A 20,949-nucleotide genomic window follows, 5' to 3' on the forward strand; every position below is an offset into this window, starting at 1 on the left:
GTCGCGTAAGCTACCCACACACGAACTATGTTCGCCGGTGTACCGGTTTAAATCACTTCCGAGTGTTACCAAGTCTTACTACTAACGCGTTACACACGCTTTCCCAACCAATTCGTCTGGTCTTACGCCCACGACTTGTTCTTCGAATTCGCATCTATTTCGACCACGCGCCGCTTAGTTCTCCATTCGAGGCGTCGAGCCCCAAAACCGGATTCGAAGCGAAACCGACGCTTTTCGCTACATTTCCCGCGAAGACCCCAATAACACGGATAAGCGTCCCAAGCTCGTTGTAAAAGCCTTTGTACGATGCGAAAGGCCAGCAAATGAGACATAGTTTCGCTTATACAAGACACGTGGAATCAACGCACACTAGCACACGACAGCTACCAAAGGTTACACCAGCTCGTACGCGAATAAAATGAGTAACGATAATGTTCGTTGCCGAAGGCGTTCCTTAACGAGCACCGAATTTGCGGCTCTGAAAACGTAAAAGCGCGCACGGTTCATCCTAGCGTGAGCGATCGAAGCCACAAAGCGCACGCAAGCTTGATGTGCGACAACGGGGGATGGTTATCTAAGCAGGGCATTAAAACTTGCCCAGCGGGCTTTCTTTCGAAATATCCCAACAGACTTTCGAGCGCGGCCCGATATTCGGGCCCCCCGGCCGACTTTAGGATGCAAGCTCGCGGAGACCCGATTGCTTAACTAAATAAACAATCACCCGCTCACCTTCACCAACGAGGAGGATTCGGACATCCCTCTTGCCGTTAGCTCGGACCATATCGGCTCGCTCATCCGCCGCAGAGCCGATAATCCCAGCTGGCCAATCCGGAACACATTTAGAGTTTCGTTAGACTGAAAGGATTAACCACTGCCGAAGGCACAGCCAGTCCAAACACTCCGGCGCACCGCTCATTTCGAGACACACACACACACACGGCTTCGCCAAAGTCGGCTACGGAGATGGGCCTCGACTTGAGCAGCTCGAAAGAGTTTACATCTCGGTCGTCGCGAGGGTTGTAACTCGGAGCCAGCCGCGTACAGAATTTTGTTGTCCCTTTTTCCTTCTAGCGCAAGGTCAGAGTCCACCGACGATAGCGTGCGAACGAGGCACACATACACGCACACTTTACGGCAGGTTTACGCTAGCGTTCGCTCTTGCGAGAAAAGAACAGCAAACGCAGAGCCGGCTTACAGTGTTGCCGACATGGACTGAAACGAACGCCGGCTCATGTGGTTATGTAACGTAATGCATGTTATCGTAAAGACTATTAAAAACCTGTTAAAAATATTTCTGCGCCTGTAGACCCTTCTGTCTATAAAAGTAGATAAGTTGGAATTCACTTTTATCTAGGGAAAGTCATCGCTGCAGAAGCGGTGTATAGACTGTGACCTACTGTTAACGCGCTTAATTTAGGCTGAAGTTTGGTAAAGTATAATGTAACTGCTTGAGCACACTGACACTCCAGAAGTTAGGTTAGGCTCGGTTAGGTTAAGTTCACATGTTCACAGTGAACACTAGTGGAGATCAGTGGTCGTGAAATAGTTCATAAATAAACAGATTCTTAAACAGTCCCAACGACATCGAGCTAATTCAACATGGTGGCTTCCATGGTGTTTCGCTTTGCAGTCGACCCTCCGGCGCTGCGCGCATCGTCGGCTTCTAGTTGCGCAAGGAACGACTCCAAAACAACCAGCTAGCGTGCGTATCGCATGACGCAGGCCGTCGACGCATCGCTGTGTAACTCTAGTCGACAACGGCGCCGGTCCGAAACGACGTGGATCGAGTATAACGCGACCGTTTCAATTTCGAATCGTGCTCCGACGGATCGCGCCCTGCCCTTGAAGAGAACGCGTCGTAAACAAGTGTTCCCCGTTTTCCTCGTGAAGAGAAAAATGCAGCGGGTCGCCTCCAAGTTCGGACGTTTGACGGCCCTGTTTCGCGAAAGACCCCTGGTCGCGAACATGACGACCTATCCGGCGCTTTACGTTGCCGCCGAATTCACGCAGCAGACGATCCTGATGAGCTTGGACGAGTCGCGTCGGAAGCGGGGCTACGAGTGGAAGATCATGCTGCGGTACATGGCGTTTGCGACCACGGTGTCGGCACCGTTTCTCAACTACTGGTACCGGTACCTGGACCGCGTCATTCCTTCCCGGGGTACCAAGGAAGCCATACAGAAGGCCCTGACCGACCAGGCCGTCTCGTCGACCATCATACTGGCCGCCTTCTATCCCGGTGAGTTCATTACGTTAACTTTTTTAAAGTTATAAGGGTGTGAGAGTTGAACGATGCAGCGTAGTTTCGTTTACCAGCTTTAAGTTGATCGCTAGCCTCTGCCGCTGTGGAATGCTACAAGAGAAGCACGTGAATAAAAAAATACAAAATAAAAACAGATATGAATGAGAAGAATCCAAACGCCCATGGTTTACCATTGAAATAAGACCATTACCGATTTTCGCTTTGTTGTTCAGTTCTGCAGTATATAGCGAACTTAGTCGTCGTGACACGGATGACTCAAGCGACATCACTGCACTCGCTTACGTACGGTAGGGTGCTGTAAATTAAATAAATGCCGGGAAGTGTGTAATTACGCTTTCAATATTTTTCAAAAAAAAAAAGTTAAAGCTTACCGAGCTAGGACAATCAGCAGGGTTATTAAGCTGGCATTCTGCTAAGCTTTCCCTAAAATGCCATTGATCAAATGTCTCAAGAAGAATAACCGCGAATATTTGTCTAAATACAGGTGTCATTTTAAATTTTATTCTTGCTGAATTTCGAAACACGAAATGCAGGCTTGCACGCCGAAATGATGCCACGCGCTAATTACGCTTAATTAACACCATTATTAATTATCTCGACAATTCGTGCGACCTTTTATAGCACGGTCAAGTATTTAAAATTAAAAGAAAGCTTCATAATTAATAAACGTACCTAACGTCAATCATGCAGGCTACTCGTCTATTACACTTATCATGGCAAGCAAATTTTTGACATTATTATTAATATTGTAAGCACTGTCATTCGGTCGAATACTGTAGCTTATTTATTACTTCCTATCCAGAGATTATCATTGTCCAAGTTCCCGGCACGTATTTCCAAGGGAAGTGCAATCCGCTGAAAGGAAGGCGATAAAAAGTTATCGCGTTATAAATGCGGGCGCAAGTTTTGCATGCAGAACAACTTGAAATGTCGATAATACCGGAAAGTCACGTAGCATATCTCGTCTCTGCGTGACAGAAACGAAAAAGAAATAAAAAACCCCCGAAACGCCTGTATTTGAAACACCCTGCGTGGCCTGTGAAGGTCATTCAACAGTTAGGTCGGCTCACTGTGGTAAGATTTTTTTTTTGTTTGTTTGCAGGCCGAGAAATTCAGCACTGAATTGAAACCTCATGTCACGGATTCGCTTTCATATTGTGGCAGGACAGTGAAAAAAAAGAAAACAAACAGGACAGTGAACACACAGGATGCAGCGGTATACGCTCTGTGTACTGATTTTCCGCGCTGTCCTGCCACAATTACTTCATAAACCAAGTGTAGTCCACCGAAGCATCCTCGAGCGTCTTCGAAATGTTTTCGGAGTTCGCGATCAGAATTCAATTAAGGGCCTCTCGTTAAGCGACTTGAAATATAGACGAGGAAGAAAAAAAATAGTCGTTTTAAATCCGTCCCTAAAAGCAGCCAAAACACACCGACGTCGCAATAAGCGTCATCCCTTGCGACCTTGAAGTTTGCGCGTCTGCGTAAACAACATCTGGCTATCTAATTAATATGTGGATTTATAAGTATACCAACGTAACTTTGCGTTGCGTTTTCGAATCCATTTTTTTTCTCTTCCGTTTTAGCTCCTTTCAAACTCGGTGTAGCGTTGCCGCGCTGATGCTGATGCTGATGCTGATGACCTCTGATGGATGGCGCTTACCCACAAAGGGGGATGGGCCAAGAACCGGGCGGCAGGATACTCAAATGAAACTAAACTGAAAATGAAGCCAATCTGAAAAAGTAGCTTAAAATAATACTACCAAAAAACAAAAATGTGTGCTGAGCAAGCAGTCAAACCATCTTTTGTTTTTGAAAGACATAACTACGAATAATAAACTAAAGATCTGAAAAAGTAGTGGTTCACTAGCATGGTAATCTTTTAGTTGCGTTGATGTAATCAAACACAGCGGAGCATACATCCCTGTGGCAGTAACCAAATGAAGTTCCGCCAAGTGATAAAATTACTGGTAAATTTACTTGTATTCCTAGCTTTTGTAATGGGGCTACTAAAAATCTTTTTCTCTGATAAGAATAACGATGACAGAATAAAAAGAAATGTTCAATTGTTTCAATTTCGTTGCACCAAATGCATAGCGGTGACGCATTGAGCTGAGCTTTATTAAGGTAATAATTTAGTTGTGGAACTGCACAGCGCAATCGGGTATAAGTGACCTGCCGCGCTGAGAGCGTTTCATTCCATCGTCAAATATGTCGACATATCGCGAGTGTATTGACATTGCGCCAGCGGATCTGGCTGGAATGATAGGTATGACTTTCCTGCGCGTCATGCGCCTCACTTGTGATGGAGAGCTTCATATATAGTTCGCGTTTACAGTGTAACGAAACGGGATCGTTCTGTACGCGTACACTGTACTTGCGTCTTTTTTTTTTTTTTTTGCTTTAACGCAAGAATTTTCTCTTGGCGTTGCGGAGCGATGATTTCTGTATAGGTCTGCCAAGTCGGGCGCTTGCGTAGTGAATTTCGAATGACAAGAAAATAAAAATTTAAAAAGGAAAAGAAAGAAAAAAAGGACCGCGTAGAGGAAGAAGAGGTTTTGAAAAAGAGAGGTGAACGCATCGTTTCTCCACTCTTCTGCGAATCATTTCAAGGTCGAGGACGCGTATTTGGCATGACTCGGACGAACGTCCAAAAAAAAAAAACAAAAAAAAAACGCAAGCTTCGCCCGCTAATGCGTTTGTTCACCTCTATTTCCTTTCCTTTTGTTTATTTTCAGCCGCCTGTTTTTGTTATTTTGCGACTTCCTATGCACTCGAACTGACTCTGACGTTACTGCAGTGTTTTTTTTTTGTTTCTTTCTCTGCCTCTTTTGTGCGTGTTTATTTGCCTGAAAGGGCTGAAAAAAAAAATGAAAGTAAAGAGGGAAAAAATGAAATAAAAAGAGGCGGGCAGACAGAGTTACACTATCCGTGGCTTAAATAAACGTTTTTGCGACAGGCAAGAGGAAACCAATGGATGCACTGCGTTAAAAAAAATGAAAGAAAGCACTCAGAAGAACGGAACCAAATGAAGACTTACTGACAGAAAAATAAATCAGAGACTGGAGTAAATAATCAAAGAAATAGAAAAAGGACTCATAGTCTAAAGGCAGCGAGGAAAGAAGGAATCAGAGAAAGCTTGAAGACAATTTTCTTCGCAGCACGCACGCTCCGCCGCACCATTATTAGTGCGATACAGCGCATACTAGAACCCCTTTTCCTCTCTCCCTAGTAAACGATTATATAGCTGCGCTCGCGGTCTCTCAGCACGTGGAAGTGTAGCAGCGCTCGAACCACCATGCATTCAACCGCTACTCAAGTTTCCGGAGGTCTCGTTATAGGCAGCCTAGCTGATGGGAAGGAGTAGAGTAACTATATGGTCCCTAGGGATATACAGATACTCTACAGAGAAGAGTAAACACGCACACACACTCACACACACACCAGTCTGTATGAGTGTGTCCACCTTCTTTTATGTGCGTCCGTGTGCACATATATATTCAAAAGCCTCTGGAAACGAACGCTTCAGCAACAAACTTGCCAGTGTGATGAATGATTTCTTACATGTTCCCTGCTATATTGGGAACATCACAAAGAGAGAGAGAGATGTTTAATTAAGAACAGAGAATTCTGGAAGCGCATATAAGGCAGCCTACAGGCTACTGTGAAAGGAGGGTGATTGAGGAAAGAAAGGTCCTTAGGAGCAGGAGGGAAGAAAAGAGTAAGGAAATATTATTATTGCGGTATGTGCATGTCACAACGTAATGATTGCGACGTCACTGAAGTCATCAGTGAAGTTAACGCCCACGAGAAACTTGAATTAAGCCTGTATTCACAAACCAACCTCGGCCTTACCTCACGTTTTCCTCAACTTCCTCTCTACATGCGTTATAAAGGCGCTAAAATGGTAACAGTGCGAAAGATAAGGACAAGACTGGTTTATGAATACTGGTTCAATTTGTTTATTATGCGCAATAAACGTTTAAAACCGATAAGTATAACTCGAGGAAAAGTTGAGGTCGGTTTGTGAATAAGGGCCTTAATAGGCTCACTTTGCTGAGAAGATGTGGCCCCAAGTATTTTCCCGACACTATTGGTGCCCGGGAATTCGAGCTTATTCTGCTTCAGAGGAGGTTCTTTCTTCTGTGTACATGCCGGACAATTTAACAAATTATGTTTCATTTTTTTTTTTCAATGCACCACAGTTGTCACAGTTGCCGTCAGTGTTCGAACCAAGACGGCACGTGCTACCCTTGCAAGCGAATTGCACTGCATAACGAAATCCAAAATCTATATGGGAGCCGACATGTGGAAACACGTAGTGGGATAGTCAGGTTGAACAGTAGAAGTTCCTCAGACAGGCTGGCCGACGTTTTGATAGGAGAACCTATCTTCGTCAAAGGCAACTCGTCATCCTTGGCGTTTTAGTTTTAAGATGGTTAATGATGACTGGCAGACGTTTCGATAGGAGGACCTATTTTCATCAAAGGCACCTTGTCATCATGTTAGTTTTAAGAGGGTTAATAATGACTGGCCGACGTTTCGATAGGAGGACATATCTTCGTCAAAGGCACACTGTCATCTTTGGCGTGTTAGTTTTAAGAGGGTTAATAGTGACGTCATTATTAACCCTCTTAAAATTAACACGCCAAGGATGACGAGGTGCCTTTGACGAAGATAGGTCCTCCTATCGAAACGCCGGCCAGTCTGTCTGAGGCACTTCTGCGGTTCAACCTGACTGTACCACTGCATAACGAAGTATTTTGTGGGCCTCGAGCACTGCGTTATGAAGGCGTTTGACGGTATACATGCATACTGAATTTTAAAGAAAATCGGGGGGGGGGGGGAGCTCACTCCCTCACGATTACGCCACTGGTTCGGACGATGCTTCACGACCCTATTGTGCGTACCGAGCCGCGGCCAGTTCAAGATGAGCGGCGAATACGCGTTCACTTAAAAGAGACCACTCTAAATGCAGTATGCGCTTGCTACCATTCGCCTCCTTTCCCCGACCGTAGTACGCAGACAAGAAATGTAAATGAAACCAGAAACAGGAAGGGGCGAATGCAAACACGACCGAGGAGCCGGGGGGGGGGGGGGGGGGGTGAGGAGGTGGGTCGTCCTAAGTATACTGCTCCAGATACGCGTACAGCTGTCCAACCGTCCGAAGACCACCCCAAACCCCTCCTCCATCCGTCGGTTTCACCGCCGGCAATCTCATCTCTTCACACCCTCTCAATGTCCCCTTCTCTTTAGCTTTCTTCGTGCGCCGCACAGCACAGCCGCTACCGAGTGCGTCCGCGTCTCTGCGTCTAGAGGTCGTATCAATGATTAGCCGGCCAGACTGGACGTCTCCCTTGCCCCAAGGATGCCGCGCGCGCGCAGTCGACTATAGTATACGGCTCCTCTGAAGACGTGACTCCGATAACGGAACGGCAAAGGAACAACTCCGGTCGCGTTAAGGCGGTAACGACAACTGTGTTCTCCGCGCCTGCGCGTAAGTTGTGCCCGTACGCTTTAGTTTGCGGAGGTACGAATTCCTCGTCGAAGAGACGAGTTGCAGCTGCTCGCGTTTGCTCCTCTCGCAAGGGACACCTGCAGCCAACTGCGTCGGCAACAGCGACGGAGAGATGATGATCGCCCGCGCGCGCTGAGTTGGGAAATCGACGGAACGTAGCTGCTGTTACGCCTAACAGGTGCCCACGTCGAAGAACTACTGCTATAACGTACGTAAAAAAAAAGTGACGTGCCACCTGTGCGATCTCATCGCTCGATACATCGCACCAGTTTCGTCTAGTCGTACCGGAGTCATCAACGTGTATGTGCGTTCGTGAATACGCCTACCCTGCATACCGCTGCATTCTCTGTGCCATAGGAGGTGGATTGTTTCTCCCTTCTATACATTGTCGAAGACCTATTCATTTACCTGAACCGCGGGTCAGATGTGGTATCCATTGTGTTATCTATAACGCGCCATTTTGACAATATGAGTCGCGTCCTACTATTCGCATCAGCTTGGTCCTTCGGCACACTGCACGTGCTGTAAGCCGGTCATATGCCTGGACGATAGCGGTAATTTGAGCTGCTCGCGTGACCGACATCTACGAAGCATCTCAACGGAAAGTTCATCTATCTTTACCACCGGCACGGATAAGGTTACGGACATTACGCCGTTTCTGTTCTTATCCGGCCACAACTGCGAGTCTTCAAACCCTTTGAGCACCGCAGCCTTTTTTATCAGCAAGCTGTTTGAGCTACGAAAGGACGCCATCCTATATGAAACCTCCACGTTATCAACCGGTGCGTGTCTCTATCTACGGTGGATCCCAAGACTGGAAGGAAGCACACGCATCCACTCCGGCATATGCCTCAACAATGTTTCAGCACTGAGCGTTGCTGCTGACCTGTGAAAGGGTCACTGGACTGGGTTATTGGCCACAAGTTTTTATGAGTGTAACATATTACACCGGTTTCAGTGCGACGACAGTGTGCAGTGTGTGGGAGTGATTGACCTGTGAACGCGATATCCGGAGGCACAGAGGTGCGCGACGGTACTCCGTCTTTTCACTTAGTAATAGCACATAGAAGAACGACGACTCACGGCAAAAGATTCATCCGACGACACACAGCGCCAACTTCCAACAAAAAGCTTATTCCCGTACTGCCTTTAGGTGGAACCCGGGTGCTATCGTGTCCTACACCGTTATCCTGTTTACGCGAATGCGATTTGATCGGACTAGTGCGTAAGGATTCATCATTGAAGTTATAGCGCAACACTTTACGGAGGACCGTGGAACACACTCTGTGGACTGTGGATACACAACGGGCCCACATAGTCGACGTGTTGATAACTACGCTCCCCAAAAGACAAGTGGGAGGTCTCTCTCCGAGGAGAGCAGCTTCAGGATCGTCATGCAGCATGCCGTCGCCAGAGTACGGACGTTGTTCAAGAGCCGACCACTGTTCGCGAATGTCGTCTCCTTCGGCTCCATGTACATCGGCGCCGAGGTGGTCCAGCAGACCATCCTCCAGAAACTGGACCCGTCCGTGCGCGGCTACGACTGGCCCCTGGTGGGCCGGTACGCCGTGGTGGGCACGGGCATCTACGCGCCGGCGCTCTTCTACTGGTACCGCTACCTGGACCGCGTCATGCCGGGCAAGCTGGTCGCCGTCGCCGTGAGGAAAGCCCTCATCGACCAGGTCTTGGCCTCCTCCACGCTTCTGGTAGCCTTCTACACGGGTGAGAAAGGCCGTGTAGATGCGTTGCACTGTGATGTCATGTAATGTGTGATGTGAATTTTGTGACGTCATGTTAGTGTTGTCCAGAATACATCGCATGCTGCTTCTTCCGCGATTGATACATAGAGACCCAATAACGTTCCAGCAACGTCGTTATCATTAGGATTTCGATTCTGAAGCAAATAAATCACAGCGAGCTCTTCTAGATTGATTGATTTGTGGGGTTTAACGTCCCAAAACCACCATATGATTATGAGAGACGCCTAGTGGAGGGCTCCGGAAATTTCGACCACCTGGGGTTCTTTAACGTGCGCCCAAATCTGAGCACACGGGCCTACAACATTTCCGCCACCATGGGAAATGCAGCCGCCGCAGCCGGGATTTGATCCCGCGACCTGCGGGTCAGCAGCCGAGTACCTTATTAGCCACTTGACCACCGCGGCGGGGCACAGCGAGCTCTTCTGACGCCAACTAAGCCGCCATGTTGAAACCAGCTTGTCCGTCCATGACGTCATACGCAAGCTATCGATAGTGTAGTACACTGCATGATGGAGTTTTCTTTCTTGCAAGCCCGGATCTTCCTTGAACGATAGAGAGATAAAATGGCGCTTTTCGATCGTTGACACCTTCGTGGGTACTTTTACCAGCACTTCAATGGTGTGGCGTCTTTTAAAAGTCCCTTTACAGTCCCCACAGCAGCTTACACTCTAAAAACACTTAACGCCCTTTGGGGTGTACTTTTGCCACGTGCCGACGATCGTCATCCATTCTGCATGCCTTTTGTTCCTTGAAGCTCGCGTGTCCGTATACTTCCAGGCACATGTCTGTGTGCTCCATACGCGCGACCATTTTGCAGGGTCGTAGCATTCTTAACAGTAATGGTGCAGGGTACACCTTAATAAGAGTAAATAATTTATATGTTTAGTATGCCCTGCGTGCGCCAGTTTTTAAGATCCTGCATTCAGACGTCGGAACAGTACCGCGAGTTTTTTCTATAAACAACACCACCCAAGAAATACTCTTTGGGGACTTTCATACCGCAACACATGAGTTTGAGCTCATAGTATTAACAGATTACCGTGAACAAGGTCACGAAAATTTCAATGTTAAGCGAAGCTGAAGTTAATAGCTCCATAGTTTGCGACATCGTGTTTCGTCGCTTCCATCAGAGCTCAGTTTAACTGCCGAAAAAAAAAAAAGGATGGATACGAGATATGCACCGCAAGACACGGGCCTCTGGGGAGAAAAAAAAAAGCCATGAAGAAGTTTTTCTTACAAAACGACACTATGCGCTTCTCTTGCACTGAGGACGTTCTGTTAGGTTTGCCTTTTTACGGCGAATTGCCCACTGGTCCTTCTGTAAAGAGGCTGTTCAGACGGGGCACAACTGTAGATGGGGCTACTCATATGAGCAGTAGCGCTATCAGAAAGGAACTTCTGTAGAGACAAAAAAGTTATCAAATAAGTTTAAAAGTGCTTCATATTCTACTCTGAGAAAGTGTCCCAAATCGGCTTTGACATCTGGCAACTCTAACTTCAGGCTGTCTACTTGCATGGACTGAACGCCGAAATCTCCTGTCGGGTTTGCTTTATTGAATATTCGAGCAGAACTAATTGTTGTTATTACTAATGAAACAGCTGTGCACAAGCTGTTCAGACTTGCGTTATTTGACACGACGCGAGTTCTTACGGAAAAAAAAAGTTAGAGCAGAGTGCTTCTATGCACGTAGTTTCGCATTCGCCGTCATGCGGTGTGCATAGCACGGAAAAGTGGCAACACGTACAAACGAAACGGTCATGTTCAAGGCAGGCACAATTTAGTCAAGAAAAGAGACAGCAAAAAAAAAAAGTAACGGCAATAGCGAAAGTGCCAGGTAATTTTTATAGCTTACGGGAGTTTATAATGTACACACTATTGAAACTGGGGTAAAGTTTTGCAATTAGATTTGTCCTTAGAAGATTTGTTCTAATGCATAGACATGTGTCGAGTGCGATAGGGGGGGGGGGATATTGAAACATTAAAGCAGCCGCGATTTCAAGCGCCTTACACAAGCGCCTTACACTCACGATCACAATGTGTATAGATGAAACGAGGGTGGTGAGGGGTACAAGCGTGGTACATCTGCAGTTCCACAGAATCGTGCAAGGCGAGGAAGTATTAGGAACGGCAAAAATGACACACATCGATTTGTATAGCATGAAGCTATCGACTGACCGCTGGCGATGAACGTGATCAGCTTCGATGTGCCTCTATAGTAGATAAGTTTGCCCTCGCGCTATCAACTGCTAGCCTACTGGGTAGCTGGTTCTGTAGAGTTACCACCCCAAAAATGCGTTAGCCAACTTTGGAAGTGCTGGCATCAGCCAGGAGCTGTGGTTGGACTAGTCGGTCCATCTGCATCTTTACAGACAGCGCGTCTTTGTTATTTCTTTTGCAGAATGTGTGAAGAGGCATTACTTAGCACACTTATCTTGACGTCTACACATTCACACCAATGTGCCCACACAGCACATCTATATAAAGGAACATTGGTGCAGAAAAAGTGTAGTGCGTGAGCGCACACTTGGCCTCGAGATCTTGGAGCGCGCGAATCCTCGAAGTGACGTCATACAAGCGCGGCTTACAGCGCCGCCATCGGTCGCACACCAGACCAATAGCGGTTAGCCAGAACGCTCGCCTGGCTCCGCCATCGCAGAGTGGAGCGTCGACTTATAGTGTCTTGTTAAGTTCGATATGCTTTGTACCTGGTTTCCGACTAAATCTCATAAGGAGTGAGTGAGCAAACTTTATTTAACCAGCGGATTGAGGCGTGGGCCTAAGCCGCACCTGGGGCGGTGGAGAGACCCTGTCTCTCAGCCGCCTCCCGTGCCCGCTGGATGGCCCATATTTGATCTGTGCTATCTGAGCTGATCAGCGCGGCTCTCCACCGCGCCCCAAGCTGTTCTGGGGGGACTGTATTGGCGTCCTTTATCTGTGTGCATTCCCATAACATATGCTCTAGGGAGGCGCGTCTCATGCTACATTGTTTACACGAGTCATCTGGGTATAGTTCGGGGTAGACGCGATTTAGGAGCTTCGGATTTGGAAATGTTCTAGTTTGAAGTCGCCTCCAGTCAACCTCCTAAGATCTGTCTAATGTGGTGCTAGGTGGTGGAAATCTGCGCCTCGACTTTTGGTAGAATTGGATAATGTCGCAGAACCTAAACATTCTGTCCCTCTCCCACCACTCATCTCCTCCCAGTACCTCATGTGAAGCTCCATTGCGAGTGCGGTGAGACCTCGCGCTACGCGGTGAGCCTCCTCGTTGAGGTTGGGAATGGGGGACGCACACGGGGTGTGGGCTGGGAACCATATAATATACCTTTCTTCGAATTCCTCGGATGATATGAGATTTGCCTTGCTGAGGAGTATGTTGGCTGCCTCGGGAGATATTCTTCCTCGTGCATAGTTACGGATTGCTGACTGCGAGTCGCTGATGACATACCTACACTTTGGGGAAATTATGACCTGTGCAATAGCCACCTCTTCCGCGATTTCTGAATTATCCGAGCGTATGGAGCACGCGTTTACGCATTTGCGGTCGGTGTTTATTACTACCGCAACGTAGGATTTGTGACTAGGGTACTCCGCTGCGTCTACGAACAACGCTTCCTTGTCTCTGCCGTAGGCCTTAAGCAGAGTTCAAGCGCGGCTTTCTCTTCTGCCCTGATTAAATTCGGGGTGCATGTTTTTGGGCAGATTGGGGACCTGGATCTTTTCCCTGATCACCTTTAAAATCGACACTTTACTTCCTTGTTGCCTATGGTAATTTATCCCCAACTTGTCAAGGATACTCCGTCCTGTGCGCGTGCTGGCTAACCTCTCCAACTGGGCAATCTGTTGCGCTTCTATCAGCTCCTCTAAAGTGTTATGTAAGCCCAGTTGAAACAGTTTCTCGTTGCTGGTGCTATCTGGAAGGCCAGCTTGTTTGTAGGCCTTTCGTATGAGTGCATTGATTTTGAGTTTTTCGGCTGTATACCAGTTTAGATATGGCGCTACGTATATAATGTGACTTATGGCGAATGAATAAATAAGCCTGATGACGTTAGCCTCTTTCATGCCTTGGTGTTTGTTGGTGACTCTCTTGATTAGCCGTATTGCGTTGGTGACTTTGGTTACTAACCTCTTGACGGTTTCACCATTTGTACCCTTAGACTCTATGATGAGTCCAAGGACTCTGATTTGTTGCACTATAGGAATAGTCCTGCCGTTTTTGGTGTGAATTTGGATCTCTTCGTAAGCACGGTCCCGGTTGTATCCCTTGGGTGGTCTGCCTTTAAGTGTGGGGCGATAGAGGAGGAGTTCGGATTTATCTGGCGAGCACTCGAGGCCAGTACCATCAAGATACTCCTCAATAGTGATGACGGCCTCTTGTAGTCTCTGCTCTATCTCTCCGTCACTACCTTCACACGCCCAGATGGTGATATCATCTGCATATATAGAATGATGTATTCCGTATATTGAGTTCAGCCGCGCCGGGAGTCCTATCATTATGAGATTAAACAGCATTGGCGATATGACCGAAGCCTGTGGGGTACCAGCACTGCCCATAAGCCTTTTCTCAGATCTCAGTTCTCGCATTACGACAGATGCCGTTCTGTCTGTTAGGAAGTCCTTGACATAGTTATACGCCCTTGATCCTAAGCTTAATTGGCAGATCTGATGTAAGATAGCCGTATGCGATGCTTTGTCGAAGGCTTTTTTAAGGTCTAACCCTAAGATCGCCCGGGTAGCTCTTGTTTTGTTGTCTAGAATCTGCTGCTTAATTTGCAGCATGGCGTCTTGCGTGGAGAGCCGTGTGCGGAACCCCAACATGGAATCTGGGTAGATTTCGTTCTCCTCAAGATAAGTGTTGATTCTGTCTAGAAAAACGTGTTCCATCAGCTTCCCAGCACAAGACGTTAGTGATATGGGGCGTAAATTCGATAGATCGGGGGGTTTCCCAGGCTTGGGGATGAGGATTACTTTAGCTTTTTTTCCACTGTTTTGGTATAGTGCCCTTGGTCCAGCACTCGTTAATATATTGCGTGATGTTCTCTATGGCTTGGTCGTCAAGGTTCCGTAGTGTTCTGTTAGTGATCCCGTCTGGTCCCGGTGCAGATCTGGTGTTCAGCTTCTGTAGCGCGGCCCTGATTTCAGCCACAGTAAACTCCTCATCTAAGAGCTCGTTCGGGCCTCCGGAATATGGTCCGTGCTCTATGACAGGCATGGCGGGAATGTACGTGTTGCTAGCCTCAGCGATAAAGTCCTCCTCACTGCCGTTATACTGGTGCACCAGTTTACGCAAGGTTTGCTTGTGTGCTGATTTGGTGTTATCTGGGTCTAGCAGGTGTTTGAGCATGCGCCATGTCTGACCAGCATTCATTTGGCCATCGAGACTATTACAAACTTGGTCCCATTGCTGTTTGCTTAGCTGCTTACAATGTTCTTCGATCTGTTTGTTCAGCTTGGCTATGCGCTTGCGCAAGGGCCTGTTGTGCCTCTGTCCCCGCCATCTATTCTGCAGTGATTGTTTGGCCTCCCACATGTGTGCGAGACGGCTATCAATCTGCTCTAGGGGTGGACTTGAAGTGATACTCCGCGTTGCCTCGCTGACGTCTTTATTGACATCTTTGATCCAATCTTCTATATTGCTGATAGGGTCTTGTTTTTTCGCGTTTCTGACTTTCCGAAACTTATCCCAGTCAGTCCATCTAATCTGTCTCTGAATTTTTGCGGCAGCCATGGTTTCTATCCTGATTTCTAATATTCGATGATCACTCCCCAGATCATCGAATGTGTTTTTCCATTTAGCGGTCCCCGCGTTACGAACTAACGTTAAGTCTGGAGTGGTGTCTCTTGCAAGCCCAGTTCCCATACGCGTAGGGGAGTCGGGGTCAGTGATGAGAGTTAAGCCTGTTTCTTGAATATCCTGCCATAGCGTTTTTCCTTTGGCTCTTGTGTATCCGTATCCCCAAGCACTGTAGGGAGCGTTAAAGCCTCCACCTATGACGAGTGGATTGGGTCCCGCTATATCTATGGCCTTCTTAAAGAGAAGAAGGAAGCGTTGTCGTATGCGTGCGGGATTGCTGTACAAATTCAGAATAAATATGCTCGGAGATTTTTTTCTTTTAGGGGCAAGTTGTACGAGTATATGTTCAATTTCTGTGATGTGGGTGTCGTGGCCGATTGCTACGAGTCCCTTCCTTACTAGAGTGGTTAGTGTTCTAATATCCCCTGTTGAGGGGCCGATCGCCTGATATCCCGGTAGCTTAGCTAAAGCATGGGTTTCCTGCAAAATTAGAACATCCGGTTAGGTTTTGTCTCTAAGGTGTTGTTGCAAGACAGCTCTCTTCCCCTCATAGCTCCTGCAATTCCACTGCCAAATAATTAAGTCTCTTTTTCTCGGCTTCCCTATTTTGAGTTGGCTATCGAAGAGGGAGGAGGGTGAAAGGAGGCAGGCCTCATGAAATTAGTTGATATAGCGACTGATGCGGTGCCCTGAGATAAGTGTGAATTTCCTTCAGTGCTTATCGGAAGGTTGGTAGCTGGAAGTACCGGAGGTGTCCTAGGGTTGAGATTGGCTACGTTAGCTTCGAGTTTATCTAGTCTATTCATGATCATAGATATTGCAAGTGAGAGGTTGTTGGTTGCCTCTGCCTGTTCCTTAACTGCTTTCTGTATTTCGGACAATGTTTGATTAATGTTCGAGCTTTGCGCCGTAGTTTTGTCATTAGACACCTGAGCTTTCCTTTTAAGAGGTGGCGGGGTACTGTCCTCGTCCATTCGGTTATCTGGCATTTCTTCGAGGCGCTCTTGGGCCGCGGAACGCATTTGACTAGAAGTTCTATTTGTGCAGTTTTTAATACTTTGAATTTCCCGAGTAAGTTGTGATATCAATTCTCTAAGCTCAGCGTTTTCTTTTTTCAGCTCTGCTATATCACTGGCATTATGCGCAGTCTCCCCCGAAGGCTCGGGGCGCGTCCCTTTAGCCACGTCTGACCAGCTCACCGTGAATGCCGGGTTCCCTTGATGGCCATTGCCACCCTTTGGCTTAGACCGGGATCTGGAACGGGATGTAGTGCGCCTTCTCGGTCCCGGAGACTGGGTGGTGTGGCCGCGGGGCGTTGCGCAGGACCAGGACCTTGATCTGGACCCAGGCATTGCCCTCGTCCGGAGTTTCGACCTCCCGCGTTCGGTTGGCTTGGTGGTAGGGGGGTAGTTCTCCTCGAGCGTCTCTTGAAGTTGTCGGAACCACTGGCGTTGTTTTACGATGTAGGCTGTCTTGAACTTGGCCTTGCAGAGTTTGTCAGCCGTGGGATGATCCTTGCCGCACAGCTGACATCGTGGCTGACAGTGGTGGTCCTCGCTCGGATCAGGCGTTCCACAACCCGCACATAGCTTGTCGTTTGGCCTCCAGCACACGTCACTCCTGTGCCCAAGTCTGTTGCATTGTTTGCAAAAGTCAACTTGTTTCCTGTATAGTGAACAGCGTGTGAGCACTCCTCTGTACATAACGTGCGTCGGGACTCTGCTGCCGTCAAAAAGGACTATCACTGTCGTGGTGTTGCCAAGACGTTTGGCTGCAATGACCGTAGGATTTCGGGCTGTAATAATAGCTGCGGTGATGTCCCGTGTGGTTTCGTTCAAAGGAACTCCTTTGATTACACACACCTTTGGCAGTGAGTTCCGGGGCCGTCTCGTATGCTCCCACCTCATACAACTTGTCGTTGGCTTTGATGTGCTTGATGCCTTGGTACTTATCTGCATGATCTTGGTTTGGGGTGCTAACGACCAAGATGTTCTGAAAATTATTCGGACAAATCGTGTCCGTCTCTCTTTCTTCATAAGGGATCTCGGCCGCTTCATACACAGCTTTGTCTAGCTCCGTTAAGCTGAGCTTGGATAGCTGCAGTCCTCCTCTTGGCCTTATAACTCTCTTGAAGTTACCTGTCGGCAGTCTTGGCATTTTGCTGGCTCTGGTTATCCGGGATATCAGGTTTGCACCGCGCGTTCTAGGTGTTCGGGTAGGGCTAGGGCTACCACGGCATTCCTGGCTACCTTTCTTCGCACGTTTTCTGTATCGAACTTCTGTCCACCCGTTGCCTGTGTCATCTTCTTGTTGGGTGACGTCTTCGTCTTCCCGTCGGGTGGCGTCTTCATTCTGCTGCGATATCTCCATTATTGATGATTACGGCCTGTATGGCGCGAACGCCGAGGCCTGGCTATCGTGAGGCCACCCCAGTCGACGCGGAGCGCCGGTCGTAGGAGTAGTAGACGCTACTTGGTGGGGGCTGGTTTTCGGTCGTAAAATCTCAAAAAATGATCACCTACCTTAGAATATGGTCTCTTCGGATTCTCGGTGACGAAAAGAACCAGATGGTATATAAATCCGAGCGGTGCCTGGCTGTATTCGCTGCGAAATCATTCTATGAGAACGGAGCCGACGTGAAGAGCGTCCATTCACCTCGGTGACCGCAGCGCCTCCTCCATCTCATAAGGAGTCTTGTCAACTTTCCGTAACAGAAGCAGGAACATGATAGAGAACATGGCCGCAAGTTTCTGCAGACACGTCTGAAGAAACTAATGCCAGTTCTTTCTTACAAGAAGCGGCTAGACGTTTTGGTTCCGTTTTGTGTTGTCTCTTTCTGTGCCGCAAGCGTTTTCGTGGTTACTTTACCTAGTCATATTCAAGTTCGTCATCTTCGGCAGCAAAATTCATTTCGCGTCTGTGAAGATTGCGCGCATATGTCGTCAGGTAAGTTGACAGCACTGCACCGCCGACGGCGTTATCGTGCCGCTTCGAGCGTCCGATTTTACACGTAACGCAGTGAAGTTCGCCGGCTAACAGCTCATCGCCGTGACTGCTGATTCTCTCTACTTTTTGTTCTATGTGCAGCCATGAGCGCCATGGAGGGCAAAGAGGACATCTTCGCAGAACTCAAGGCCAAGTTTGTGCCAACCTACAAGGTGAGTACAAATCACCTGCGTTGTTGCCGTCGTACATTAACTACCGCGCAAAATTTTGTTACTACTGCCCTCCAATCTGTTGCTCGCTGTCTACCATTCCTCATTGCCTCTTAGTTATTCGTAACTTTACCACAATATACTAAGGTGTCATTTCTGTCTACCATGCAATGTTTACTTGTGGCGACTGAGCAATGTAGTATCAGCGTGTAAACGAACTCGTGCTATTTTGGTATCTCACATATTGTAAGAGTCTGTATACATGCCTTTACTGCTATGATATATGATGTGATTGTCATAACTGAGTAATTAAAGCTAAAGTTTATGCGGACGCAAAGACTTGTTTTGACATGGAATCACTTTCTTTATCTCTCCTGTGCAGCTCAGTTGCTGCTTCTGGATTCCGGCACAGTGCATCAACTTCTTCCTTGTACCGCCTCACCTTCGGGTGGTCACGGTCGGCATCTGCTCCTTCGCCTGGGTCAACATCCTCTGTATCATGAAGCGCATGGTGAGGTGCCCACTAACTGCGTTGTATATACGCCACGCCCATGGATAACAAATACGTCTTCAGGACGTGTCACCGTATGGCAGTATATAGTTGCCCCCGCCAGGACAGCCATTGCTATTCGATGTTGGGTTGAGGAAGACGAGTGTCGTTGCTCAAATTTAGGGTCCTGTTTGAGATACTTCCCGAGACAGTAGGATCACTTTTGGCCGCGCCCGCCTGAGGAAGGAAAAACTCTGGTGGGGGTAGTCTCCTGGACCCTGCCTCTAGGACAAACGAAATGAAGGTTTGGCTATCTCTCTCCATGAATATCATATTTGTACTACAGCTGCGCACACGAGGTTGGAGGCGTTCAATTCATTTGTAATATTTTCCGATGCGGCACTTCAAGTTTATGCATGGCTTAAGCGTCGAGATAAGCTCGCGGCTGTTTGATTGTGCTGGTTGAATCACTTCTAGAATTCCATTTCGGAAACGGTATCCTTAAACACAGGCCTGTCGCCAAAAAGGGTGCCCAAACCACCACCCCCTCCCTCCACAAAATTTGCAAAGAGGAGGATGTTTTACCTTAAACACATAATGAAAATAGATGTTTTTTAAAGTCTTCAGAGAATGGGCTCCCGCGAAAAAAAATTCTTGCTACTGGCTTGCCTTATCATATTTTATACATTACATGTTTATACCTAGCTGCAGCAGTTTTGGTCTCTTTTTTCTTTGACATACGCAGACCGTTAAGGCAAGCGAGGAGGACACCTAGAGCGACCACCGTCTAAGGGCTAAGGACGTCACTGCCACCGTCGTCAAGGTGACCCTAGTTTCCGGCTGTGACGTCACCACATGTCACGGAAGGAGAACCTCGCATCAAGAACGGCGTCACTTCTGGAAGGAGCAAACCACCGACAGTCTGCCGTACAGTGCCTCGATCTAGTCGTCCGGATTGAATCAAAGGAAAGGCGTCTACGTGCAACGTAGAACGTCTTTTTTTTTTCGACAGAACTATTTCGTCTACGGGGACCATACGTCGCCATAACGAAGAAAAGTGCCTACTGATCTTTTTGACGTGCTTCGAGTGATATGTATACATTCTTATTGTATAGACCTTTTCGCAGACGGCTGCCTGGGCGCCACCATATTCCCCACTGGGCTGCGCTAAATAGGCGTGACCCCTCCCTCCCCCAAAGATGCTCTGCCGAGACTGTGACGTCAGCTTTTGTACTCCCCGAGCACAGTCCAGCATGGCGACGTTTTTTCTCCCTCCTTTGAAAAGGTCTACAGTCTACTTATTTGCGCGATACATTTCTTTCAAGGTGAAAGGAAATCTTTCAGGGGTGAAGTGCAGACGTGATAGGGCTACTGAACATAGTTCAACTATTAGGCTTGGTTACCACCTAGGCAAATACGACAGCTACGCCTACAGAATCGCAGCCTCGCTGCCCTTCATCCATGACTAAGTCGCGCTGGCTAGGTTTCCACTCAAACCCGAACTACGTTTTCTTCGCTATCGTAAACACTGCACGTATTAAATGTTGAAGGTTCGTCTTGACTACTTCAAATGTTACGTTTGATTAAGCATCGATGTTGTAATATCTGACGAATTTAACCAAGACGCTCAAGTTACTGGCCTAAAAACAGCAGCAAAAACGGGCGACTGTGCCGTAAAGCCATAAATTTGAGACAGTCGATGAGTCCTTGATGTTACGAAAATGAGTATAAGCGCTATCGGACGGAGCACTTGCGCGAATTCTTTGTGGGAGAGACAACGATGACAGTAGGCGGAGCAGACATTTTCTTTTTCTTAGGTTGTAACCTTCCATGGAACGTATCAACAGCGCATACTAGAAGACGAAACGGAACAGTACAAGCAGAGGCAAAGAGCACTGCTTGTCTCAGTTTGTGACGCTTTGTTTCCTGCTATTGCATCCGTTGTTAATACTTTCTAATGAATCGACACAA

The 20,949-nt window shown here is 47.7% G+C and overlaps 2 protein-coding genes across 4 annotated transcripts in view; one reads left to right on the plus strand and one right to left on the minus strand.

The window, feature by feature from the left end:
- The window catches only part of Miro (mitochondrial Rho GTPase), a 28,902-nt gene extending 27,756 nt beyond the window's left edge, over window positions 1-1,146 (minus strand). For both annotated transcript variants that reach the window (XM_037430604.2, XM_037430603.2), the window contains exon 1: window positions 730-1,146. In XM_037430604.2, the coding sequence (XP_037286501.2) occupies window positions 730-781 (52 nt within the window). In that variant the 5' untranslated portion in view covers window positions 782-1,146. The remainder of the gene's footprint in view (window positions 1-729) is intronic.
- A 437-nt stretch (window positions 1,147-1,583) lies between these two features.
- Window positions 1,584-20,110, plus strand: LOC119180330 (mpv17-like protein). Of its 2 annotated transcripts, none has more exons than XM_037431511.2 (4): window positions 1,584-2,239; window positions 18,421-18,491; window positions 18,871-18,999; window positions 19,724-20,110. In XM_037431511.2, exons 1-4 carry the CDS (start codon window positions 1,714-1,716, stop codon window positions 19,751-19,753), a joined length of 756 nt encoding a protein of 251 aa, XP_037287408.2. In that variant the 5' UTR covers window positions 1,584-1,713; the 3' UTR covers window positions 19,754-20,110. The 2 variants fall into 2 exon arrangements, with proteins under 2 accessions (XP_037287408.2, XP_037287409.2); XM_037431512.2 differs by lacking the exon at window positions 1,584-2,239 and adding an exon at window positions 8,811-9,503.
- Window positions 20,111-20,949: the final 839 nt, after the last annotated feature.

This window comes from Rhipicephalus microplus, chromosome 7 (genome assembly GCF_043290135.1).
Source record: "Rhipicephalus microplus isolate Deutch F79 chromosome 7, USDA_Rmic, whole genome shotgun sequence".
NCBI classification, from domain to species: domain Eukaryota; kingdom Metazoa; phylum Arthropoda; class Arachnida; order Ixodida; family Ixodidae; genus Rhipicephalus; species Rhipicephalus microplus.

Coding starts and splice junctions, on each gene's coding strand:
- LOC119180330 (XM_037431511.2), top strand. CDS start 1,714: ATGACGCAGGCCGTCGACGCATCGCTGTGTAACTCTAGTCGACAACGG. Junction 2,240..18,420: donor ACTGGCCGCCTTCTATCCCG/GTGAGTTCATTA, acceptor TTCTATGTGCAG/CCATGAGCGCCATGGAGGGC. Junction 19,000..19,723: donor TCTGTATCATGAAGCGCATG/GTGAGGTGCCCA, acceptor TGACATACGCAG/ACCGTTAAGGCAAGCGAGGA.